Source organism: Dasypus novemcinctus, chromosome 31 (assembly GCF_030445035.2).
Source record: "Dasypus novemcinctus isolate mDasNov1 chromosome 31, mDasNov1.1.hap2, whole genome shotgun sequence".
Taxonomy (NCBI): domain Eukaryota; kingdom Metazoa; phylum Chordata; class Mammalia; order Cingulata; family Dasypodidae; genus Dasypus; species Dasypus novemcinctus.
In genome coordinates this window covers 25,853,957-25,881,752 of record NC_080703.1, presented here as the reverse complement: position 1 = coordinate 25,881,752, position 27,796 = coordinate 25,853,957, and the positions used below count along the sequence as shown (strand labels likewise).

The 27,796-nt window shown below is 41.8% G+C and overlaps 1 protein-coding gene across 2 annotated transcripts in view; it reads right to left on the bottom strand.

The window, feature by feature from the left end:
- OSBPL10 (oxysterol binding protein like 10) overlaps positions 1-27,796 on the bottom strand; it is a 380,443-nt gene that overhangs the window by 71,754 nt on the left and 280,893 nt on the right. For both annotated transcript variants that reach the window (XM_058290903.2, XM_058290904.2), the window contains one exon: positions 24,216-24,370. In XM_058290903.2, coding sequence (XP_058146886.1) covers positions 24,216-24,370 — 155 coding nt within the window. The remainder of the gene's footprint in view (positions 1-24,215; positions 24,371-27,796) is intronic.

Here is a 27,796-nt window from a genome sequence, read left to right as displayed (position 1 = left end):
TGAAAGAAAGTGCAGCCTACCCAGGAATGGTGCGGCACACACAGAGAGCTGACACAGCAAGATGACGCAACAAAAAGAAACACAGACTCCCCTACCACTGATGACAACAGAAGCGGACAAAGAAGACGCAGCAAATAGACACAGAGAACAGACAACCAGGGTAGGGGGGGAAGGGGAGAGAAATAACTAAATAAATAAATCTTTAAAAAAATATATAAGAGGTTCCCATATACCCCACTCCCCATACCCCCTCCTCCTCTCACCTCAACAACTTCTTTCATTAGTGTGGTACATTCACTACATTTCATGAGTCCATTTAGGAGCATCGCTACACCACATGGATTTTAGTTTAGTTGTAATTTACACTCTCTCCCAGTCCATTCAGTGGATATATAATGTCCTACATCTGTCCCTGCAATAGCATTCAGGACAACTCTAAGTCCCAAAAATGCCCCAATATTACACCTCTTTTTCCCTCTCCCTGCTTTCAGCAACTCCCATGGCCACTGTCTGCACATCAATGATATAATTTCTTCCATTGCTAGAGTCACAATAATTCTATAGTAGAATACCAGTAAGTCCACTCTAATCCATATTTTATTCCTTCATCCTGAGGACCCTGGGATGGCGATGTCTATTCCACCTTTAAATTGAGAGGGGGCTTAGATCCCACATGGCTGATGGATGGAATTCTCCTGCTTGCAGCTGTAGACTCTCTTGGACTCTTTTTGCCACTATTGTAAATGGAGTTTTTTCCTGACTTCCTCCTCATACTGCTCATTAATAGTGCATAGAAGCACTACTGATTTTTGCATATTAATCTTATATCCTGCCACTCTATTGAACTTGTTTATTAGCTCTGGTAGCTTTGTCACAGATTTTTCAGGACTTTCAAGGTATAGGATCATGTCATGTGAATATGCAAGTTTACTTTTTCCTTTCCAATTTGGATGCCTTTTTTTTTTTTTTTTTTGCATGATTTTTCTAGTTAGAACCTCTAGCACTGTATTGAACAACAGTGGTGACAGAGGCATCCCAGTCTTGTTTCTGATCTCAATGGGAAAACTTTTGTCTTTCACCATTGACTAGAACGTTAACTGTGGGTTTTTCATACATGTCCTTTTTTCTGTTGATAAAGTTTCCTTTAATTCCTATCTTTTAGAGTGTTTTTATCAAGAAAGGCTGCTGGATTTTCTCAAATGCCTTTTCTGTATCAGTTGAGATACTTATGTGATTTTTCTTCTTTGATTTATTAATGTGGCGCACTTACACTGATGGATTTCCTTGTGTTGAAACAATCCTTGCATGCTTGGGATGAAATACACTTGATCATGATGAATAATTCTTTTAATATGTTGCTGGGTTCAATTAGGGAATATTTTGTTCAGGATTTTTGTATTTACATTCATTAGGAAAATGGATCTATAATTTTCTGTTTTTGTAATATCTTTATCTGGCTTCATAGAGTGAGTTTGGTAGAGTTCCTTCCTGTTCAATTTTCTTGAAGAGTTTGAGTAAGAAGGTACTAAATCTTGTTTGAATGCTTAGTAGAATTTACCTGTCAAGCCATCTGGTCCAGGGATTTTTCATTTTGTGGAGGTTTTTGATGATTGTTTCAATCTCTTCACTTGTGATTGATTTGTTGATGTCTTCTATTACTTCTAGGGCCAGTATAGGTGTTTGTATGGCCCAAGAAATTTGTACATATCTATGTTATCTAGTTTGTTGGTATCCAGTTATTTATAGTAACATCTCATGCTCTCTTATTTCTGTGGGGTCAGTAGTAATATCCCCATTTTCATTTCTGATTTTATTTATTTGCATCTTCTTTTTCATCATTAGTCTAGTTAAGAGTTTGTCCATTTTGTTAATCTTCTCAAAGAACCAACTTTTGGTTTTGTTAATTCTATTGTTTTATTCTTCTCAACTTCATGTATTTCTGCTCTGATCCTTGTTATTTCATTCCTTCTGCTTGCTTTGGGCATAGTTCGCTGCTCTTTTCCTAATTCCTCCAGCTGTGCAGTTAAGTCTTTGGTTTTAGTTCTTTCTGCCTTTTTAATATAAGCACTGAGGGATATAAATTTCTGTCATCACTGCCTGTGCTGCATCCCACAGGTTTTGATATGTTGCCCTTTCATTTTAATTTGTCCTGAGATATTTACTGATTTCTCTTGCAATTTCTTCTTTAACCCACTGATTATTTAATAGTGTGTTGTTTAATCTCTATACATTTGTGAATTTTCTCTTTTCTTGCCTGTTGATTTCCAGCTTCATTCCATTATGATTAGAGAAAATGCTTTGTATAATTTTGATCTTTTAGAATTTATTGATATCTGTTTTGTGACTCAACATAAGGTCAATCCTAGAGAAAGATCCCTGAACACTTGAGAAGAATATATATCCTGCTGTTTGGGGATGCAATGTTCTATATATGTCTTTTGGGTTCAGTTGACTTATCATGTTATTCAAGCTTTTTCTTTACTGATCCTCTGTCCAGAGGTTCTATTCAATGATGTAAGTGGTGTTTTTAAGCTGCCAACTATTACTTTAGAAATATCTATTTCTCCCTTTAGTTTTGCTAGTGTGTGCATCATGTAGTTTGAGCCATCCTGGATAGGTACATATATATTTATGATTGTTATTTCTTCCTGGTGAATTACCCATTTTATTAATATATAATATAGGAAAAGATTTCCTTGTCTCTAATAATAGCTTTGCTAAAGTCTATTCCATCTAATATAAGTATAGTTAGTCCAGTTTGGGGGTGGGGGGCTTGGCTATTGCATGTAGAATATCTTTTTCTAGCCTCTCACTTTAAGTCTATTTGTATTCTTGGGTCTAAGTTAAGTTTCTTGTAGGCAGTATAGAGATGGCTTATATTTTCTTTTCCATTCCACAAATCTGTGTGTTTTGATTGGGGAGTTTAATCCATTAACATTCAATGTTATTATTGTAAAGGCAGTTCTTCACCCATTTTGACCATTGGGTTTTATCTGTCATATATTATTTTCACCATTCTTTTTGCACTTTTATTACTTTTACTGATACAGTCTTAATTTCTAGACTCTCTTCCAAGCCTCTCCATCCTGTCTTTTCTTTTCAGGCTGTAATGCTCCCTTTAGTACTTCCTGCAAAGTTGGTCTCTTCATTACAAACCCTCTCAATTTCTGTTTATCTGTGAGTATTGTATACTCACCCTCATTTTTGAAAGACAATCTTGCTTGGTATAAGATTCTTGGCTGGTAGTTTTTTCTCTTGCAGTATCTTAAACATAGCATACCACTGCCTTCCTGCCTCCATGGCTTCTGATGAGAATTCAGCACTTAATCTTACTACGCATACCTTGTATGTGGTGCAACGCATCTCTCTTGCTGCTCTCAGGATTCTCCTTATCTTTGGTTTTGACATTCTGATTAGTATGCATCTTAAAGTAGGTCTTTTGGATTTACTCAGATGGGACTAGGATGTCTTTCTTTGACATGGATATCTATGTCCTTCAATAGGGTTGGGACATTTTCTACCATTATTTCCTCAGATATTCCTTCTGCCCCTTTTCCACTCTCTTCTCCTTCTGGGAGACCTATGATATGTAGGTTTGCATGTCTCTTGCCATTATTTAGTTCTCTGAGGCCATGTCCCATTTATCACATTCTTTTCTTTATCTGTTCTTTTGTATGCTCACTTGCAGAGGCCCTGTCTTCAGGCTCACTGATTCTCTCCTCCACCTCTTCAAATCAGCTGTTATGTGCCTCCATGTGTTTTTAATTTCACTTACTGTGCCTTTTATTCCCATAATATCTGCTAATTTTCTATGTATGCTTTCAAATTCTTCTTTCTGCTTATCCAGTGTCTTCTTAATAGCCATAATCTCTTTAGCCATTTCACTGAATTTATTAAGGAGATTTGTTTGAACAGTGAGATTATTTGTCTCAACTCCTTCATGTCATCTGAAGGCTTAGGTTGTTTCTTTGACTGGACCATAGCTTCCTGTTTCTTGGTAAAGACTGAAAATTTTTTTGGTGTTTGGCATCTGATTTACTAGATGTATTTTTTCTGGGCTCAGTTTCTCTCTTTAGTCTGGAGCTTTCTATTTGATTGGCTTGGTGCTACTTCCCTCTTGGATATTTGGTTCAACTTAGTTTGGAACATTATAACGGCTTGTGTTTATCCAATATCAATTTTTTTTTTCCATTTTTTCATCTACTTTTTGCCTTTTCTCCCTCGCTAGTTGTGGAGAAGGAGCTGAGGAAGTGGTTGGTACTATAAACCATGGAGGCTGAAGCTGCCCGTGTCACCTCAGGAACCACTGAAACCTCTCCTACTTTTCTCCCCTGCCAGGGGTAGGGACAGAGGTGCAGCCATGTGCAATAATCCAAGCCATGTAGGCCAAAATTGTCTGTAGTTGCCTGGAGAGACTGATGATGCTCCACGCCGTTCCTTCCCTGTCTGGCACAGGGACAGAGCTGCAGGTATGGGCAGCAAACTAAGCTGTATGGGTCAAAACTGACCACAGTTGCCCAGATAGACTGATGAAGGACTGGCCCTCCTCCTCCCCATGCAGCCACAGGTGTACACAATAGGGCTTGTCTCTGCAGGCCAAAAGTGACTGAAGTTGCCCAGAGAGGGTCAGGGAACATTGTCCCTCCTCCTGCCTTGTCTGGGGCAGGGATAAACCCCTAAATGTGTCCAACTGTGTAGCCATGCATTCCAAAAGCAGCTGCAGTTGCCTGGAACAGCTGGGGAAACACCACCCTCCCTCCTGTCCTATTGGGGGTAGGGGTGGAACCTAGGCTGGTGCAGGTCCCCCAGCTTCCTCTCTGCTGGAGGCAGGGCTGGAGCGCAGGCAAGGGCAGCAACCCAACCAGGGAGGAAAGAAGACGGTCTGTATCATCGCTGATTTTCAATCAGCTCCACTTCCCCAGATGCCAGGGGTGGAGTAAAATGGAGGCACTGCCTGTTTCCAACTTGGACAGGTTAGCTGTTCTTAGGATTGGACTTTAGCCAGGCAAACTTACTAATGAGAAGCTTAAGTCAGTACCCAACCATCTCTTCCTCCCCCATTTTTTAGGACATAGAGCTTCCAACTCCAGCCAGGGAATAGCTTGCAAGGTTTCTTGCATCACCAGTGCATGATGGGCACCAGCCATCTACAGCATGGAATACTCTACTCACAAATCTTCACTGAAGATGGGCAGTCTCCTCCTTCCATTCTTCCAAAGATATTGCAGGATGCTCTTCTGGTCTCCTGGAGCCCCCGAACAGGTGATTTAGATAGCTCTGCGTGACTACTAACTTCACTGTGGGACCAGCTGACTCTTGGAACTCCTCACTCTGCTGCCATCTTGCCCTTCCATCCGCAGTGCGTTAAGCTCTTTTCATTCACCAGTTTCAAAGCGCTTAATCCTTTGGCTACTGTGGCAGGCCAGGAGAAATTTTTACCACTAGCTGCTGATTTTTTTTATATGGCGCCAGCTCACAATTGGCAAATCCATGCTACCTCCCCTGCACTCTGGTGGGTGTTTATGTCACAAAGCCACACTGGCCTAGAGAGGGCAGGGGTGAGAAGGGAGACAACAGGTGAACATTCCAAAGGCTATCCCAAAGACTCCTTATTCCAGTGTCAAAACCCATTAGAAGCCCCAGGACACGCCTGACTGGCCTCTGCAAAGGTATGACTGGGGACCCTCCACTTGGTTCCACCCCTCTCTCATGAAGACCACACCTGGCCAAGAACCAAAACCCAATTATTACTCACAAAAAGGAAGTGACAAAGAAGGGAAAAGACATGGAGGGAGGAACAAGTACTCAAAAGAGCCTTAAAAATGGAAATTAATCTCCCAGAGCCACAGAGGAAAATGTCTCGAGATGCGTGATGGAGAGCTCACAAATGCTGCCAGACACCCAGCCCAAGAAGAATGAATCTGGGGCCAGTTAGTCAACCTACTTCTTCAAAAATGCACCTAGGGCTTAGATTTGGAGGTGATGGTTATGTGTGTTGTTAATTTGTTAAGGCAAAGGAAGGAGGGCAGAAAAATGCTATTTTGCAAGAGAGAAAAGAATTACTAGCCATAGGAGGCACAATAATGACCACCTATCAGAGTACCACACAAAAACAATATGTCCTTAAACTCCTTGTCAACTCATAGACAGTCATTTTAATGTCTATGAGACACAAGCAGACCTGCAACCACATACCACTGGGACCGATACGGATTTGGTATACAAACCTGGAAACATTAATAGCCAAGAACTACTTTTCCTGCTTCTAATCTTAAGACAAAAAGAATAATTATAGCTAATGTGAGATGCAGGGAATTCATAAACTGCATTGTCAAAGAGTCTGCTAAACTAAGAAGACCTCCATTCAATCCCCAGTACACAGCAGGAGCTCAATAAACACTTGCTGCGTAAACAGTTGAGGGGATGAAGAGTCATTGTCTAATGACACTGAGACACAGTAATGAGTGAGCGGTGTGTTTTCAAGTGCAGGCAACAGCCCAGATCCTTCTGATGTTTAATAAGTCCCAAGGGTCTGATAGCGAGAAGGCTCATCTTCTATGTTTGCCTGATGGATGGACTACTTTCCCTCCAGACTAACAAAAACAAGAAAGGAAACAAGAAGGAAAAACTCAGATGATCAAGCCACTGTCCATTCCTATAGTGGCCAGATCTCACCAGAATGCCCCTCTTCTAATCAGTTATAAATAACCACCACCATCTACTGTCCTTTGGGGAAGTGGTCAAGACCAATGGTTAGAAATGGACCGATGCGTCGAGTGTTTGGCCTGCAGAGTTCCAGGACACTGGCCATTAATGAATCAGTTCCAGGACATTGACCATTAATGAATCTTCCATCACAGCAGCACCTACAAGTCATATGTCATTCATCAGGTTAAATTTATTTCTACTGGGGCTACCAGAACCCTAGAGAAGAGCACCAAATAGAGATGAGAATCAGGAGGCAGCATGCCCCCTCCAGTCAAGAACAGTAGAAATGGATCAAATATTTGCAGAGTATCCACAATGTACAAAGTACTTTGCTAAATACTTTGGCGTCTCTAGAGAGGAATCCAACATGAAATCTGCCTGAAAGAAGTTGGTTTCTGAGATGAAAGAGCCAGGTTAGAAAAGTCTTAGAGAGGCTGAAGATGACCACAGTCTAGTTGAAGACAACTAGATCTGGGGACACAGCAGAAGCTACCTGTTATCCCAGGAAAGGCCATTCCCTCTTCTCCCGCTCACAGAAATCCAATTCTCTGCTCTCTAAGAGCCAAGAACCCTTTGATCTCAGGGAAGGGACATTCCTACTCTGCCATGGAGGGTGACTCATGATTGCTCTAAAGCAGTCATGGAAATCCAGTTCTAGGTCTCGGGGTGGGTGTGTCAACCAGTTCCAGCTATAAGATAGCAGGGGAAGGGAACAGAGGTGGCTCAAGTGATTAGGTGCCTCCCTCCCACATCAGAGGTCCCAGGTTCAGTTCCCAGTGCCTCCTAAAAAAAAAGACAAGCAGACAACAGACACAGCAAATGCAAACAACAAGGGAGTGGGGAGAAATAAAATAAATCTTTAAAAACAAAAACAACAGCAGGGGAAGTATACTGGGGGGGGCTTCCTTTCCCCAGTAAAAAGATTGAACCTGAAAAAGCACTCTCACCCACCCCCTTCCTTCTAAAGGCTGCTGCTGAGAAGATGCAATGCTTGAACTGCAACAACGATGAAGTGACAAGCCTGAGGTCAAAAAGGCAGCAGCAGGAAGAAATAGAAGGTGCCGGGTCCTGGAGGGCACCAGGAGTTGCTGCATCAAATCTAGAACAACGTACCATCAAAATTCTCAGTGTGTGAGAAAATTAAACATTTTTATTGCTTGAGCTACTGATCGCTGGGTCTTCTGTCATTTGCAGCTGAGAGAATCCTACCCAATACAGGAGAGGGTGTGGTGTACGAGAAAGGGCACTGGCTGGAGAGAAAGGAATTGGGCATCGATTTCTCTTTGCTGCCAATGACTCGTTTCACGACCACTGGCAATTTAATCAATCGCTCCATCTTGGGAGGGGGGACATTTGATCCCAAAAGACTACTCTAAGATGAAGTCTTTCAGAGGCCACGCTTCAAAAACAGAAAAAGTCTGCTTTACAGGACTTGGGAAGGAGATGCAGTCAAATTACTTGTTTGATGATGGGACAGGGAGTGGGGTTGGAAAGGTAATACTGCTCCCAAAATTCATAACAAATTCTAGATGGGATCAAAGACATTTCCTACTTGGCAACCATGTGGTATTAACTCAACTCTCTAGGGTTATCACAGGATTCAGTAAGGTGATTTTCAGTCATTATAAGGCAGTGACAGCTGCCTCACTCCTTGGCCAAAGTCTTGACAAGAAATAAATAGGTGTAAACTATTTTGACAAACCTGCAAGATTGAAAATTTGCCTTAAACATCCAAAGGATCAAAACAACACATTACCTAGTTTATCTTAAAAAATATATATCACCATCCACACACATAAACCCAGAGAACTGTATAACACAATGTAAATAGTTGTGTATAGCATACCTATAATGATAATGATGTTGTTTCATGAACTGTAACAAAGTTACCACATGCATGTAAAATGTTAATAACAGGGAAAACTGTGCATAAGAGGGGGTATAGAAGAACTCTGTTCTTCCTGCAAGATATTTCTGCAAACCTAAAATTGCCCTAATAAAAAATAAATTTAAGGAAAACCCATCACGATCCTTCACTTAACATATACCCTCAATCAACATCTACTTATGCATTTATATATCAGGGGATGGAGACTAAGGATACGAAAAACAAGTCTAACATAGTTAGACTTCAACTTGAATGTCAGAGATCTCAAGCTGACAGCTTTATACGTTAAGTGGTTCAAAAGTTCAGTGCCAAAATGACAATTCAAGCAGAGAATGAACATTCTTCTTCAAGCCGAATTTAGCTGAATCTTTTATCACTGTCTCCTTCCTTAAAAAGTATTTTGCTTCCTTTGGAAAAGGAAGAGTATGACATGCTTATTTGAAAATTCAATTATGCAATTTTCTCACCAAAGCCCATTTGGCTAGTTTATATGCAGATATAGAGCTCAGTATATATGGACTTAATAAGAGAAGCCTTCCAAAGCAGGGCAGGGTCACTTGCTTGATTTGGAGAGCAAAGGGCATTATCTCCTGATAGCACTGGTTTTTTCCCCAAATAGGAACCCTGTACCTTGTAAACTTGACCTTCCCATTCCCATCCCCACCCTTTCCCCTGATAACCTATATTCAAGATTCTGACTGTAGGAGTTTGCTTATACTCATTGCTTCAAATAAGTGAGATCATACAACATTTGTCCTTTTTTGTCTGGCTTATTTCACTCCATATGATGTCTTTGAAGTTGAACCATACTGTCACATGTATCAGGACCTTCTGCTTTTTTTTTCTGAATAATATTCCATTGTATGTATATACCACATTGTATTTATCCATTCACTGATTGAAAAGACACTTGGGTTGCTTCCATCCTTTGACAACTGTGAATAATACCTTTACGAATATCCATGTGCAAATATCATTTTGAGTCCCTGCTTTCAATTCTTTCAGGTATATACCTAAAAATGGGCTTCCCGGTCAAATGGCAGTTCTACACTTAGCTTTCTGTAGAACCACCAAACTGTCTTCCACAGCAACTGCAGCATTTTACACTGCCACTAGCAACGGGTGAGTGTTCCCATTTCTCCACATCCTCTTCAATGCCTGTCATTTTCCATGGTTTTTTTTTTTTAAAGATTTATTTATTTATTTAATTCCCCCCTCCCCCGGTTGTCTGTTCTCTGTGTCTTTTTGCTGCGTCTTGTTTCTTTGTCCGCTTCTGTTGTCGTCAGCGACACGGGAAGTGTGTGCGGTGCCATTCCTGGGCAGGCTGCACTTTCTTTCGCGCTGGGCGGCTCTCCTTACGGGGCGCACTGGTTGCGTGTGGGGCTCCCCTACGCGGGGGACACCCCTGCGTGGCACGGCACTCCTTGAGCGCATCAGCACTGCGCATGGGCCAGCTGCACACGGGTCAAGGAGGCCCCGGGTTTGAACCGCAGACCTCCCATGTGGTAGATGGACGCCCTAACCACTGGGCCAAGTCCGTTTCCCTTCCATGTTTTTAATAGTAGCCATTCTAATGGGTATTAAATGTTATCTCATTCTGGTTTTGATTTACATTTCCATGATGACTAATGATGTTGAGCTTCTTTTCTGCATGCTTTCTGGCCATCTATTTTGGAGAGATGTCTGTTAAAGTCTTTTTCCCATTTTTAAATTGGGTTGTCTTTCTTGCTAAGTTGAAGGATTACTTTATATATTCTGGATATTAAACCCTTATCGGATATGTGGTTTCCAAATATTTTCTCCCATTGTGTAGGCTGACATTTATTTTCATGATAAAGTCCTTTGAGGAACAAATTTTTTAAAAAATTTTTGATGAGATCCCATTTATCTATTTGTTTCTTTTGTTGCTTATACTTTGGGTATAAAGTCTAAGAAATCACTGCTTAACACAAAGTCGTGAAGAACAAAACTCCTATGTTTTGCCCTAGGAGTTAGATCGTTTTATCTCTTCTATTTAGGTCTTTGATTCATTTGGAGTTGATTTTTGTATATGTTGTTGTTAGGAGGGCTCCTTTTTTATTTTTTCATTTTTGAAAATGCAGATCCAATGTTCCCAGCACCATTGGTTGAAGAGACTGTTCTTGCCCAATTGAGTGATCTTTGCCACTTTGTAAAAAATCAGTTACCTGTAAATTTGAGGATTGACGTTTGAGTCCTCACTTCAATTCCACTGACCTATATGTCTGTCCTTGTGCCAGCGTTATGCTGTTTTGACTATTGTGTCTTTGTAATAAGTTATAAGATGAGGACGTATGAGTCCACCAAGTCCTTTTTTTTCAAGATGACTTTAGCTATTCGAGGGCCCTTACCCTTCTGTATAAATCTAATGATTGGCTGTTCCATTTCTGCAAAGAAGGTTGTTGGAATTTTGATTGGGATTGCATTGCATCTATAAATTCCTTTGGATAGCATTGACATCTTAATGATATTTAGGCCTCCAATTCATGAGCAGAGAATGTCCTGCCTTTATTTAGAGTCTCTCTGATTACTCGTTGCAATGTTTTATAGTTTTCAGTGCACAAATCCTTTACATCCTTGCTTAGGCTTATTCCTAGATACTTAATTCTTCTAGTTGCTATTGTGAATGGAATGCTTTTCTTAATTTCTTATTCTAATTGTTCATTGCTTTTGTATAGAAACACTACTGTTTTTGGTTGTTGACTTGTATCCCACCACTTTGCTGAATTCAGTTATTTGTTTTAGGAGTTTTGCTGTGGATTTCTCAGGATTTTCTATATATAGGATGATATCATCTACAAATAGGGAACATTTTACCTCTTGCTTTCCAACTTGGATGGCTTTTATTTCTTTTTCTTACCTAACTGCTCTGGCAAGAACTTCCAGTACAATATAGAATAGGAGTGGTGACAGTCCCTGGTCTTTTTCCTCATTTTAGAGGGAAAGCTTTCATTCTTTCACCTATAAGAAGGATGTTAACTGTTGGCTTTTCATATATGCACTTTATCATGTTGAGGAAGTTTCCTTCTATTCCTTGTGTTCTAAGTGATTTTATAATAAAGGGTACTAGATTTTCAAATAACTCTTCTCCAACGATTGAGATGATCAGATGGTTTTTTCCCTTCATTCTGTTAATGTGGTGTATTACATTAATTTTCTTATGTTGAACCACTCTTGCATACCAGGGATAAATCCCACTTGATCATAGTATATAATTCTTCTGAAATGCTATTGGATTTGGTTTGCCAGTATTTTGTTGAGGATTTCTGCGTCTATATTCATATGAGATATTGTTCTGTAGTTTTCTGGTGGCATGTTTATCTGGCTTTGGTATCACAGTGATGTCAGTCTCGTAGAATGAGCTGGGGAGTATTCCTTCCTCTTCAATTTTTTTGGAAGAATTTGAGTAGAACTGGAGTTAAATCTTAGAATGTTTGGCAGAATCCCCCTGTGCAGCCCTCTGGTCCTGGGCTTTTCTTTGATGGGAGGTTTTTGTTTACTGATTCAATCTCTTTACTAAAATTGATTTGGTGAGAATTTCTATTTCTTGAGTCAATGCAGGTAGATTGTGTGTTTCTAGGAATTTGCCCATTTCATCTGGGTTGTCTGATTTGTTGGCATACAGTTGTTCATGGAATCCTCTTATGGCTCCTTTTATTTCTATTGGGTCAACAGTAATGTCCCCTTCCATTTCTGATTTTATTTGTGTCTTCTCTTTTTTTCTTTGTCAGTCTAGCTAAAGGTTTGTCAATTTTCTTTTCAAAGAATTAATTTTTGGTTTTGTTGACTTTTCTATTATTTATTTTTCTATTTCATTTATCTCCATTCTAATCTTTGTGATTTCCTTCCTTCTGCTTGCTTTTGGGTTTAGTTGCTCTTTTTTTTCTAGTTCTTCCAGTTTTTAAGGGTAGATCTCTGATTTGACATCTTCCTTCTTTTGTATTTTTTTTTAAGATTTATTTATTTATTCCCCCTCCCCTTCGTTGTTTTTGTACTTGCCATCTGTTCTGTCCATTCACTGTGCATTCTTCTGTGTCTACTTGTCTTCTCTTTTAGGTAGCGCCAGGAACCGATCCTAGGACCACCCAGAGTGGGAGAGAGGCACTCAGTCTCTTGCCCCACCTCAGCTACCTGGTCTGCTGCATCTCTTATTGCCTCTCCTCTGTGTCTCTTTTTCTTGCGTCATTTTACTGTACTAGCTCTCCATGCTAGTACATGCTAGCACTCCATGTTGACCAGCACTCTGCACAGACCAGCTCTCCGTTCAGGCCAACTCGCCATGCAAGTCAGCTTGCCTTCACCTGGAGTCCCCGGAAATCGAACCCTGGACGTCTTACACAGTAGGTGGGAGCCCAATTGCTTGAGCCACATCTGCTTCCCTTCTTTATTAATATAAGCATTTAGAGCTATAACTTTCCCTCTCAGCACTGCCCTTGCTGCATCCCATTAGTTTTAGTGATGGATTTTTATTTTCATTTGTCTCAAGATATCTCCTAATTTTGCTTCTGATTTCCTCTTTAATCTATTGGTTGTTTAAGATTATGTTGTTTAATTTTCACATACCCGTGAATTTTCCATTTCTCCCTCTATTGATTTCTGGCTTGATTCCATTGTGGATGGAGAAGATACACTGTGTGATTTCAATATTTTTTAACTTATTGAGACTTGTTTTGTGATGCAACATAAGGTCTATCCTGAGAAGAGCCATACATACTTGAGAAGAATGTGTATTCTGTTTTTGTTGGATGGGGTGTTCTATATATGTCTGTTAGGTTTAGTTGGTTTGGAAGGAACAGGTGAGCAGGGGTTCTTAACCAGGGATCCATGGACCCCCAAGGGGTCTATGGAAAGATTTCAGCAGGTCCATGAGCTTGAATTGGAAATTCAAAAAAACAATATTCTTGTGGGGATGTGTTGATGAGGGTGTGATGTATTAATTAAATATAGTGTGGACTTAATAAGCGGTCCATGGTTTTAACCTGACTGGCAAAGGGGTCCATGGAACAAAAAAGGTTAAGAACCACTGGTTTAGAGTATCATTCAAGCCCTGTACTTCTTTACTGATCTTCTGATTAGATGTTCTATCCAATATTGACAGTGGTGTGTTTAAGTCTCCTACTATTAATGTAGAACCATCAATTTCTACCTTCAAATATGGTAGTATTTGCTTTACATATTTCGGGGCTCTCTTAGTTAGGTACATATATACTTATATTTGTTACATCTTCCTGTTGAATTTTCCCCTTTATTGGTGTATAATGCCCATCTTTGTCCCTCATAACTGTTTTTGATATTAGTATAGCCACAGCAGCTCTCTTTTGGTTACTAATTTTATGGTATATATAGTTTTTCCATTCTTCAACTCAATCTACTTTTATCTTTAAGGTGAGTCTCTTGCAGACAACATATAGTTTGGGACATGCTTTTTTATCCATTCTGCCAGTCTCTGCCTTTTGACCAAAGCATTTAACCCATTTATATTTAAAGTCACTACTGATAATACAGGACTCTTCTCTGCCATTTTACTATTTAGCCTTTGATGTCAAACCATTTTTGTCCCTCATTTCTATTAACACCTACCTTTATATTTGCTTGATTTTTTTGTGTGCTGGACCATATCAAAAGCCTTCTCATTTCTATCTACATTTTGCATCTGTTTTCCTTGTGGTTAGCATGGGGCTAAAATTTAACATCCTAAATATAACTATCATATTTGATTTGATACTGACTTAACTTTAATAGCATGCACATATACTTTTCCTATACCCCTCTGTTCCTTCACCATCTTTTTTGTACTTATCACTCATATCTTTGTACATTTTGCATCCACAAACATAGATTTATCATTACTTTTTCTGCACTAGCATTTTAGCACCTGTAAAAGGTAAGAAATGGAGTTACATTCAAAACAACACACTACAACAATACCTTTACCTGAGGTCTTTATTTCATTATACTGCTTTGAACCACTGTCTAGGCTCCTTTCATTTCAGTTTGCAGAACTCCCTAGAGCAGTGATTGTAAGGCAGGTCTGGTGGTGAAGAACTCCCTCAGTTTTTATTTATCTAGAATGTCTTAGTGCCCCCTTCACTTTTGAAAGAAAGTCTCGCTGGTATAAAATTCTTAGCTGGCAGTTGTTTTCTTTCAGCACTTTAAATATTTCAACCCACTGTGCCTTCTTGCCTCCATGGCTTCTGATGAGAAATCAGAATCTAAGTGGGACTCCCTTGTACATAACACAACGCTTTTCTCACAGCTTTCAGAAACCTCTCCTTGTCATTGGTATTCCGTTGGGAGGTGACTAAATGATGGGGTGTATTTTTCTCCATGGTTATCTTCTTTGGTGTTCTCTGGGGTTCGTAGGTATACATTTTCATGTCTTTTGCTAAGTTTGGGGAGTTCTCTGTCATTATTTCTTTGACTATTCCTTCTGCCCCTTTCTCTCTTTCTTCTCTTTCTGGGACTCCCATGATGTGTATATTGGTGTGCTTGATGGTGTTCCAGATGAGTCTTAGGCTATTTTCACTTTTAATAATTCTTTCTTTTTTCTTTCTGCTTCTCAGCCTATTTCAAATGTCTTGTCTTTGAGTTTACTAATTCTCTCTTCTATCAGCTCCAATGTGCTCTTGAAACCCTCCTGGGAACTTTTCATTTCAGTTATTGTGGACTTCAACTCCAGTAGTTTTGTTTGGTTCCTTTTAAAAATTTCTTATGTTTTCACTAAGACTCTTACATTGCTCATTCATTGTTTTCCTGATAACCTGTAGTTCTTTCTCTGTATTTTCCTTCATCAACTTGAGCATATTTAAGATTATATTTTTAAAGTATCTTGGATTTTGATGTAAGGTTTAAATCTTTAAGTTATTTCACTTAAATACAACTTTTTATATTGTTTTTTCAAAGAAGAGATTGTTTTTTTAAAGAATTTTTTCTTCTTGATGTTCTTGATAAATCCTAACTTCCAAGAAATGCTTCTTTTTCAGGTGGACCAAAGGAATGAGGAACTGGCAGGACATGCAGAAGCTTCCTGGTTTTTAATGGGATGGCTTAATTAGATTAATAAAAGTTTGGGAAGTGGACTTGGCCCAATGGATAGGGCATCTGCCTACCACATGGGAGGTCCATGGTTCAAACCCCGGGCCTCCTTGATGCGTGTGGAGCTGGCCCATGCACGGTGCTGCTGCACACAAGGAGTGCCCTGCCATACAGGGGTGTTCCCCGCATAGGGGAGCCCCACGAGCAACAAGTGCACCCCGTAAAGAGAGCCGGCCAGTGCAAAAAAGTGCAGCCTGCCCAAGAATGGCGCCGCACACATGGAGAGCTGACGCAGCAAGATGACACAACAAAAAGAAACACAGATTCTTGGTGCTGCTGATAAGGACAGAAGCGGTCACAGAAGAATACGCAGTGAATGGACACAGAGAGCAGACAACTGGGGGGGGGAGAGAAATAAAAAAGAAATCTTAAAAAAAAGTTTATTGCCATCCATATTAATATGTGGGTTTTTCTAAACTGTGAATTACAAATCCTTAAGGTGATAGAAACCAATCATTTTGTAATTTGCAATGATTTTACATAAAACATAATTCCTATTTTAGCATAATGAGTACTATTTTCCCCAAAAAGTACAAGTGGAATTTTAATAGTGATACCAGATTAAGTAAAGGAATCCCATCGCATTTTAAAGGCATATGCAACCAGTTGGCTTAAATACACAAATAACATTTAGGAAGCAAATAGGTTTAAAAGTATAGCTTGTTCGAATTATACTTTTAGGGTACCTTTGGCTTATTGGATTGACATTGTTGTTTCCTGAAAAAAATCTCTGTAGTTTAGATAAACTTATATACCAAAATTCAGTTTCTGCAGATGCTGGTAAAGTAAGCATTTTTTTTATACCATGTTCAGTTAATTGAGCCAAGGCGGTAAACAAAACATCTTAACAGTTTGATCAGACAAGCTGCTGATGAGGACTTGGAATATTAATTCAGCAGGTAGTTTCTACTATGTTCAAAATATCTGTCATGGGGCCATGATTTCTAAAAGCAAACATTTTTTGTGAAGGATAACTTCATATTTGGTCTTAACCAACTGATTATTTGAAAAATGTATCAACTCAACGCCACCTCCCAAAATAAGTATAAAAAAACTTGAAAATGTAAGGCTTTAACCTTCGATTTTTTCACTTAAATAAATTAAAATTTATTTAAGAATTTTTAAAAAGATTTTTTTAAAGGCTTTGTCACATTAAAAAAAAATTTTTTTAAAGGCTTTCTTTGGTATGTCTACATTTTTATCCTCTTAAGTGGTATTTTCTGGATTTTTTTTTTCCTCTTCCTTTGGATAGACTATCATTTCCTGTTTTTCTTTGTCTTGTACTCTTTTGTTGCACACTTGTGGTATTTTAAAATGTTAACTCTGGGGCTTATTCCCTGAGATGCCTGTTTCTTCATTTTGTAGGCAGCTGGTGATAAGACAGAGACTTTCTCGGGCTTCATCCCTCCTATCAGGAAGCTCTGCCCAAGGCAAATGCAGTGTGTAGGGTTCTCTCTCTCTGGGCCTGCGTTTTGTCCTGGGCTTTTGCTTTTTAACTATTTTGGAATTCCCCTGTTAACAAGTATTTCCTTGACTCCGATGTTTTCCAGGAGGCATATCTCCCTCTCCCAGGTATTTGAAGCTGGCAGCCCTTTGCCCTAAACTAACTGCCTCTATAGTTTTTTATATTCCTTTCATTGTCTCAAGATTCTTTTGCCTGGAGGGCCAATTCCGGGAAGGGGGGCATATGGGAGAGGACTTTCCCAAGTCAGTTTTTCGCAGTCAAAACAGGGCCGGGGACCCAACAAAGGAGGGTAGCCTGGGACGGGGTCAGGAAGGCCAGCAAGAGCTTCTCCGACAGTGCCCCAAAGATGAGGTCTCTTGGCCTCCCCAGCAAATGCAGTCCTTCAGCTCACTGTCCTCTGCAGCCTGGAGGAGGCGCAGCATCTTTAAGCCTCTGCCCCTCCTGCCACAACCCTGTCTGGGCAGGTTTGAAACAAAGGCTGCCCTCAGAGCCAGGTCCCCAGCCATCCAAAGTCACTAATCAAAAGCCGTGATCGGTGATCAGCTGTGCCCACCCCTGTTCTTGGGGAACAGGGTTTTGTGTTCCTTTCTGTCACCAGCTAGCCAGAGGCTGGACCCCTCAGCAGCCTGCCATGAGGCGGGGAGGATGGGCGCTGGTGGGCACCAGTAGCAGCCGTGGGGGAGAGAGAAATTTACTGTTCTTTACCTTAATTTATCAGCCTCTTCCTCCCGCTCTTCCCTGGATGCTGTACAGGGTTCTTCTGGCCTCGGAAGTTTCAAAAGAGTAGTTCAGACAGGTCCTGCCTGTTTCAGAGTTGTTTTGGTGGAAGGACTGAGTTCTGGAGCTCCCCACTCCACTGTCCCACGATCCTCCAATCCCATACAGCATTGTTACTGCTGCAACTCAGACAATTAATCAGGCAAAGCTTCTAGCCAGGTGAATCTGACCGAGTGGTTGCTAAGGGTTGGTAGCAGACACTGCTGGAGAGAAATAGCTTCTCCATCCACAATGGAATGAAGCCAGCTACCAACAAACACTGGTCCTGGGATACTGGCTAAAATCCCTGTGCTTAGGGTCTCCAGTGGAGGGCTTAATAGGACTCATTCTCCACCTCATCACTCCAGGCCAGTGGTGATGTCTGGGCACCAAATATTTGCCTTAAATGATTAATGCAAAATTATTTTTCCCCTTTTTCTCTTTCTATCCAGGGGAGATTTGAGAAAATTAAAGGGATAAGGCAGATCAACTTTTAAGGCTGACCAAAAGTTCTTTCACTGATGAATGAATAAACAACAGATACAATGAATACTACTGGGCAATGAAAGGACATGATCTACTGATTCACATAACAACACAGAGGAACCTCAAGTGCATTATGCTACGTGAAAGAAACCACAGACTCAAATGGCAACGTATTACACAATTCCATCTATATCACCTTCTGGAAAAGGTAAAACTATTGGGATAGAAAGCAACAGACCCATGGTTGCCAGGAGCTGGGGGAAGGGTTGACTCTAAAAGGACATAAGGGCATCTGGAGGGTTTAATGGAATTATTCTCTCCTTTAATTTGTCAAAACTGATAGAACTGCGTTTGGTGAATTTTGTTGTTTGTAGATTATAACTCAATAGACCTGACTTTTCAAAATTTAGTTTTTTAAAAAAACTTTTATTAGAGAAGCTGTGAGCTTACAAAACAATCATGCATAATAAAAATTAGGATTTTGTCTCACAGATATGACCTCCAGCAACATGGGTGTGAATGGTCGCACATGAGCTCTGTCATTCAAGATGTGTCTCCTTGAGGTACTGTGCTCTCCTAGTTCAAGAGCCCAACCAGTCATGACTCAGTGCTAGAAAGAGAAACCACTCCAAGGAAGCAGATGTGGCCCAAGCGATTGAGCTCCCACCTACTATATGGGAGGTCCCTGGTTCAATTCCTGGTGCCTCCTAAAGATGAGCAAGACAGCAAGGTTGACACTATGGACTGGCACAGTGAGCTGACACAGCAAGAGGACACAACCAGAGGACATAAGAGACACAAAGAGGAAAATGTAATGAGAGACACAACAAAGCAGGGAGTGGAGGTGGCTCAAGTGATTAGACGCCTCCCTCCCACATGGGAGGGTCCCAAGTTCAGTTCCCAGTGCCTCCTTAAAAAAAAGGAAGATGAGCATGCAGTGAAAAGACACAGCAAGTGCAAAATAGTGAGGGGGTAGGGAGAAAAAGATAAAATAAATCTTAACCAAAAAAAAAGGTAACCACTCCTGGTAGTTCAAGCACAAAGAGACATATGGGAACGAGGTGTTTGGAGAACATGAAAGGGCTGGAAGAGCAGAAGTCAGGGACTCTTAGCATTTTAAATTCAATGGCACACCATGGTATTTAGCCATGATACAAAGGTCAGAAAGCAGCTACCACTGCCATCACAACAGCTTCTCACATCCATGCAGGTACTAAGGCACTGGAATGCTGAATCTGGTCACTGCCTCTAAACATTCATTTCTCCATGACCCAGCTTGCCAGCAGCAGCAGAAAGAAACTGGACTCCATCACATGCTTTCAAATCGCACACAAATGTGTTTCACTGGTCTGCATTTAGAAACCTAGCTACAAGAAAGTCTGGGATGGTTCTCTCTGCCTAGAGGAGCCCACACCAAGCCTCGGTGCATATTTCTGTCTTTCTCTCCCATTTCTCAGCAAGTTCTGTTCTTTTCTTCCATTTCCCAATAAATCCTTTTTACTAGCCTAACTAAACTGGTGTGTTCTTAAATTCTTTTATGCGTCATTGCCAAGAACCTAGAGGAATCCAACACGTCCCCAGCTCCATTTGGCAAGCCACCGCCTGGAGAGAGTAAGAAGAGGGGTGCTCTCCAATCCCCAATGGAGACTGATCATATGCAGAGGGATACTGAACACGTTAGAAGTCCAGGATGAATGCCTTCCAGAACAAGATATTAGTCATGCGGGGATTCCAGCCATTTCCAACCACTGCCTTGGACCCGTCTTTCCACGACCTCACTAGACTAGCCAGAGAGGTTTATACCCTGTCAGGCAAGGACTACTGCCCTAACCAGCAGGAAGCAGCTACAGAAGAATGACCACTGCCTCTCAGCACCCCCTTGAGAATAAGGGCATGAACTCTTTGAAGGGGGAGTTGAGGCAGGTTAGCCAGGGAAACAAGGAGATGAACAACATGGCCAACAGACAACATGGCCATGAGACCCCGCTGAGACCTTAACCTTAACCTTGAAGTCCCAGTGTCCCTTTCTGGGACCTCACCTTGGCCCCGGATATTCCAAACAATCCTCACCATTGGTCCACCACTGGTGGGGTAGCTAATAACACCTGTGGCCCCTCCCCTTAGCATTAGCAAGGGTGAGGCATAATTAATAGCTTAAAAGGTAACCACACAGGCCAGAGCTCACTCTCCCTGCCTAAAGTAGCCTGCAGTGAGTACCCCGTCCATTTCCGTCCTTCTCTTCCATTTCTCAGCAAGCTCTGTTCTTTCCCATTTCCCAATAAATTTCTTTTTACAACTTAAAAAAAAATCTTGGGACATAGAGCGTTTAGGTTTCCAATCTCTCCAATCCAGAGGGCGGAATGAGGATCAAGAGAGCCAGTCCGGGGAAGCGGACTTGGCCCAGTGGTTAGGGCGTCCGTCTACCCCATGGGAGGTCCAGGGTTCAAACCCCGGGCCTCCTTGACCCGTGTGCAGCTGGCCCATGCGCAGTGCTGATGCGCGCAAGGAGTGCTGTGCCACGCAGGGGTGTCCCCTGCGTAGGGGAGCCCCACGCGCAAGGAGTGCACCCCGTAAGGAGAGCCGCCCAGCACGAAAGAAAGTGCAGCCTGCCCAGGAATGGTGCTGCACACACGGAGAGTTGACACAACAAGATGATGCAATAAAAAGAAACACAGATTCCCATGCTGCTGACAACAACAAAAGCGGACAAAGATGAACACGCAGCAAATAGACACACAGAGAACAGACAACTGGGGTGGGGGAGGGGGAAGGGGAGAGAAATTAATCAAATAAATAAATCTTTAAAAAAAAGAAAAAAAGAGAGCCAGTCCACAGTATCTACCCCAATCACCATCCTTCCTGTGCTAAAACAAGGCATTGTTCAACTGAAAAAAGCATAATAAAAACATTTTCTATCTAAATGTAAGTTTCAAGCAGTGTTAGAGAGTTGAACAATTGTTCCTCTAATGGGTAAAGCCAAGATCCTATCTCATTTCATTATGGAAGAATATTTCATTTTCACATTTAGTTAGTTCCAATCCCCGCAGAATAAAATTATAAGATGACTGCATTTGATAACAGAGCCAACCACAAATCTCTTTTAACTCATGTATTAAATACATATTGGTCTTAGAGCTTTTATTCTTTTGGGAATAAAACAGATTAAGTTTGCAAATGATAATTTTTTACAGATGTCTGTAAGTCACTGTATGGCAACCAGATCAGTGGAAGGGAGTAAACTTTTATATCCTAATTACTACCCTGAAATACCTAACTTGATTAAATAATAAACCAGAAGAAAAATAATTTTTTAGCTAAAGTACCATCATAACTACAATTCTTAAAATTAGTTCCCCAATAGATCACTCACATAACTCTAGTCAAAACATCAAAAAAATTAAGGAGACCTCTTAAAGAATCAATAGCCTTTAGGAATTTTCCTCCAGTTCTTTTGGGGTTATATCACCAAATTGCACAGAACAGAGGCAATGGAAACACTTTCCTTCTTCTGACAGGAAACCTTTGGGTTGACATTGCTATCTTCTTCAACTACCACGACAAAAAAATAATATGACAGAGTACAATGGCCTAAGAGAAAAATAGCATCCAACCAACACTAGCTGTTCGAGCTGTGAGAATCATCTACTACAGATGTTGCTGGGAAATATGATGGAGTCTCCATGAAAGAATTAGAATTTTCTCTTCTCAGAACACCATCAAAACCACATCAGCCTCTCTCTGCCTACAGGAGCCCACATCAAATCTCAGTGCCCATTTCCGTCCTTCTCTCCCATTTCTCAGCAAGCTCTGTTCTTTTCCATTTCTCAATAAATTATTTTTACTGGCCTAACTAAAAAAAAAGAAAAGAAAACATAAACCCATCACACCCCATAAGTCTCTCCTTGTTATAAGGAATCACCAAACAGTATCTAACATTGATCTGACAAAAGGAGTAAGGCAAAAATGACAACCAGAAATCAATGATTGTTCCTAATGTAAGGGGAAAAAGCTCTTTCTCGTTGTTCTCCTTCTGGGTATTCTTAAAGTTGAATTTGGGAGCTAGTTATTTCTTATGGACAGTTGCATACAGTGTTCTGCCAATTCAACCAACTGGTAGGGGAAAATGGGCAACAATTTTATATAAAGAGAACAGACCTGGCATTGAAACGTCAGGGGTAAGAGGGCGTACCTTTCAGGGAAAAAGCAGAAGAAGCGCTAAGGATTCAGGAATATGGAATTAAAATCACCAGCATTTTGGGTTAGAGCAGCTCTTCCTAAGAATGCTGCTGGGAATGAGGACCTGGAAAAAACCATTACTAAAGATCTAATGATCTGTTTCTCTACTCTTTTAATTTCTCTCTAGAGCAAGACTTTAAATAAGTGCATTAGAGTGTGAACCCCCAAAGGCTTTTTTTCCCCCAGGAAAATGCAGGATATTACATGTTTCTAACCTTTTAGCAGCTAGACATCCCATCCTCAAATAGCAACCCACCTGAGTAGTAGGACAACAGGGGTCCCACCATCTACCCAGTCACCAACTTACCTTCCAACACACCTACATACCAGCTGTTTTGTTTTTGCAATCTGCAACGCCTTATATGGGTTGGGGCCAAATGCCTTTTGATAATCCATATCTACCACTCCCTTCATGCCCTGCTAAAGCACCTGAAAGCTGCTAATTAAATATCTGGAGGCCAACTGAGACTGGCTCTATAAGAGCTAAGCTACTGGCAGAGAATCTAACCAGGTGAAGCTTGGAGAAAATTTCCGATAGTTAACTAAGAACTGCCTTACTAATCAGATTCTGTTTGGGAAGGCCCAACAACTTTCAAGTTAAAATGGTTTCAATTAAAATGAAGAACAACCTCCAACACAGGATTAAAGGGGGGCCTCAGCCTGATTGGGAGCTCAGGTCAAGAGGACACGGGGGAAGCGCATGTGGCTCGAGGGGCTGAGCGCCTGCATCCCACATGGGAGGTCCCAATTCCATTCCCGGTGCCTCCTAAAACAAGCAAACAAGCAAACAAATGAAAAACCAACTCAGGGAGCCGATGTGGCTCAGCGGCGGAGCACCAGCTCCTACACACGAGGTCCCGGTACCTCCGAACAACAACAAAAAAGATACGTGGGTCAAAATAAAGAGCAAAAACACAATTTCCCTGGTAACGTAAAGCAAGACTGACAAAAGGAAACGCTGTGTTTGGCTCCCCTCAAGACTGCCCCTGAAGGCAGCAGTGTGGGCAGGTGCCAGAGTGCACAGCATCTGGGGGCTGATTTGCAAGAGCTGCTCCCGCCTGACGAGGCATGGTGCTGACCTCTGCAGCCTGTACGTGGGCTGAAGAGGCATCTGGGCACAGCCCCCGAGGGTCCTGGCCGGGTCTGCGGCATGCAGGAGTGGAGCATGGGAGGTGGGAGCTGAAGCGAGCACAGACCACACCAAGAAGCCATTCCTTGGGGGAGAGACTATATTGTAACTGCTTCCAGCATGCCAATAGGTAGCATTTTGATAAGTCTGTTGGAAGTTCTCCCACTGGAAGTTCAAATGACTCCCGTTTCACTCAAAGTAGGAGATTCCTCATTCGTAGGATCACGACTCACCCACGGCAACTGCCAGACCCCCTGACGAGAGAAGTGCCAGGTTCGCAGAGAGCCCACTTGCCCTCTCCCAGCAATTCTTCCATTTTATCATTTGGGTCCTCTTAAAACATGGATATGAGCAAGTTACAAATATAATTACTCTATTTCTGAACAAGCAGTCACACAAGCGACGAATGAGCAGAGAGAATTCGGCTAGCTTACCTCTGGCTCTGGCTGCAAAGTTTGTTCATCTTCCGAGGAGTTTGGCAAAATTCCCCAGGATATGTTGGCACTGGTTGATGGCAAAGAGCCAAATGTCCCATTTTTCAGCTGCTCTGTAGGATGTGACTTGGGCCCATGCCATCCCAGGATGTTTTCTGAAATAAAGACCTAGAATGATGCCAAGTATTTTCCAAATTAACACTTAGAGCTCCAGAAATATTCGTACCTCGATGTGGAAGGAGACCTACTTAAAATGGACCCACCTCCATACAGTGTGGATTTGAATGGGGCTTGTTTTCAACAAGGTACCCAGGGTAGATGCTGATCATCTATTTATGAACTAGTTTCTGTATATAAGAAGTATCAGAATTACCAGTCTGTTTCATTCCCCACCCCCCGACAAAAGCAATTCACATTTTATCCAAGTCAGATTTTCTTCATGGTATTTTTCTTCCTTTTTCTTTAAACCAGTCAAATACATATAATAGAAACCAGAAGTCAAATTTTACCCAAAAATGGGCTGCCCAAAATGTCATTTAACATGTCAGCTGGCATGATGCCACGGTTCAGAGAAGATGCCTGCAGTCTGACCATGTGACAGCATGGGGCAGGAAGCCCATGGCTAGTGCCAGCTGTGTTCATTCCATTCTAGCAAGAAATTTTATAAACACCCACCTGGTACACTAAAAACATTTTTCTACTCCTACTTCATCCACTCAAAAATAATAAAAAAAACCCTTTTCTACTCTAATACTGTTTATTCAGGGTCATGTTTTCTTATAGAATATTCCATGCGCTTGATAATGAGGATGGAAATAGAGGGAGACTTTGTGACTCCATCGCAATTCTGCCTTTAGAATTGAGATGGTCTCAGCTGATTCCTATTCTGTAGGTCTGCTTGTATCTCTTCAATGTCCTCTTGATGTCTGTGACTCTATCACTGGCCTGCCTTTAATCACAGAAGCCAGGGTAGAAATCCTTCCCTCCAAACACTATCGTTCTCAATCACGTACCTGGGAGAGAAACGTCTTGTCCAAGCAGAGTGCAGCCCTGCAGGGCTCATGTGCCCATCTCAGGGCTCCCAGACAAGGTGAATGGATCTTATAAAAAATGACAACTTAGAACCACTACATTCAGCCTGGGGCCCTTCGCCCAAAAATAAAATATGAAAAACAGGAGGGCAAAAGCAGGGAAAGGGAACAGGTAATTACAAGTTCGGAACAAGAGGATGTGACAAAGTAGTTCATGTAAATAAAAGGTTTTCACACCTTCCTCCTACCCCATTCAAAGGAGCAAATAGTAAGACAATAAGATGATGATAAGAATAGACCCAAATTCTGTTCTTAGTCTAAGAACAAAGTTAAGTGATAGAGAAAAGGTAGTTGGAAGTGCAGACAGATGCATCTGAATTAGAACCGAAGCTTTCAGGATCTCAGATGTCCATCTATAAAATAATATCAGTCTTTCACCAGAGTTACTCAAAGAAAACTCTATAAATATCCCCAACTTTTAACACCCCCAAAAGACTCTGGTTGAGAGAAATAAAATAACAGCAGATGAACGAGATGTGTATGTGCTTTATGCATACGTGTCAATGTGCCCAATTTCAACCAACTCAGGGAAGTTTTTGTGTGATCTTTTTTTTTTTAGATTTTAAGTGTTAAATCACATCACTTGATGGTTAAGGGCCTCGAGTGGCTGTTCATTGCAATTGGAATAAAACCTAAACTGGCTTGCTCTAAGGCGCCAGAGCTGTGATCCTACCCAGCCTCACGTGATTCTCCTCTTCCCCTTTCTCACTCTGCTCCAGCCAGCCTGGGATGTTTTCCATTCCTCGAATGAGGCATATTCATTACAGTTTTAGATCCGCCTTTGCATGTGCCATTCCCCTAGTTCTTTGATGTGCGGGGAGAGTGGAAGGCTCCTGCACAAGTTCAGGGGTTGGCTCAAGCACGGCTTGCTCAGAAAGGCCACCCAGGACCACCTTAGCAAAAATGGAACCCCTAGGGCCGGCCCTGTGCTGTGGGTCACAGCACTTGGCATTCTCTGAACTCATCTAATCCATCTGTTTGTGTATTGTTTTCCTAGCTTCTCTGGAATGTCAGCTTCTAGAGGGCAGGATGATACTGCTTTTGCCCACACTATATCTTAGAACCTAGAACTGGGTCTATCACAAAGTACACACCCAATAAATATTTGCTGAAGGAACAAATGAGTGGTTAAGATATTCAGAGATAGTAAATCTCAAGGAAAGTGTAACCTTCACAGCCACCCAATTAAAAAAAAAAAAAGATGAAGAATTCCAGGATGAAAAGGCAACCATCCAGCAGCATTTGATGCCTTTTTATTTTTAATTAGGAGCATACTATACAAACTTACGTTTTGTCTTTTTTCTCCATTTGAGTTTTTGATGTCATTTTAAAAAGGTGAAAATTCACAACACAAAACCAAAGGCTGGAAAACCAGCAAGAAGGCAGTGGAGTAAGGCTCCTAGAGTCAGTTCCTAATACAGGGCAGTTACAAACACTCAGAACTCTCTGGAGCTAGCTGAAGAACCTGTTTGGGGGCTCCAGGAGACCAGAAGAGCATCCAGTAACATCCTCGTGGGAGTGGAAGGAGGAGACTGCCTATCTGCAGAGAAGACTCGAAAGTAGAGGCTCCAAGCCAGGGAGACCAGTGCCCATCCTCCGCTGGAGGCACAAACCACCTCGGGAGCTGTTCTGCGGTTGGAATCGTAAGCTCCATTTCCCAAAAACGGGGGAGGAAGAGACGGTTGGGCACCAATTTCAGCTACTGATGAGTAAATTCAGTGGGCTAAAGTATAATCCTGAGAACCCCTAAAGTTTGAGCCTGTCCAAGTCAGAAAGAGGCCAGGAGCCGCCATCTTAAGTCCGCACCTGCACAAGGGGAAGCGGAGTGGACTGAAAATCCCAGTGCTGGTGGGGACCAGCTTCTTTCCAACCAGGTCATATGGCAGTTCTAGCCTAGGCCCCAGTGCCACCTCCAGCAGGGAGGAAGCTGCAGGGACCTGCACCAGCCTCTCTGGGAAATTACCGGCCAAGCCGCAGAGGTCAGTGATTGTCCTACTCTGGCGGCACAAGCCACCCCAGGAGCTGTTCTGTGGCGGGAATTGGAAGCTCCATTTTCCAGAAACAGGGGAGGAGATGGTTGGCTGCTGATTTCAGCTACTGATTGATAGATTTGGCTGGCTAAGAGCTAACCCTGGGAACAGCTGGGATGTGAACCAACCCAAGTCAGAAAGAGGCCAGTAGCCACCATTCTGACTCTTCCCTCAACCTGAGGGGAAGCCAGGCTGACTGAAATTCTCAGTGTCAGCAGGAACTGGTTTCCTTCATGCAGATCAGCCTGCAGCACTAGGCTAGGTTTCAGCCTCGCCTCTGGCAGTGAGGAGGCTGGTGAGCCCTGCAGGAGCCTATCCAGGGAACTGCAGGGAACTATGGCTGGCACAGACTGAAAATCAGAAGTCTACCAAGGCAACTGCAGTCATCTTGGACCCGCACTGCATTGACTGCCGACCATACCTGCAGCTCCATCCCTGCCCCAGGCAGCGGAGAAAGGGA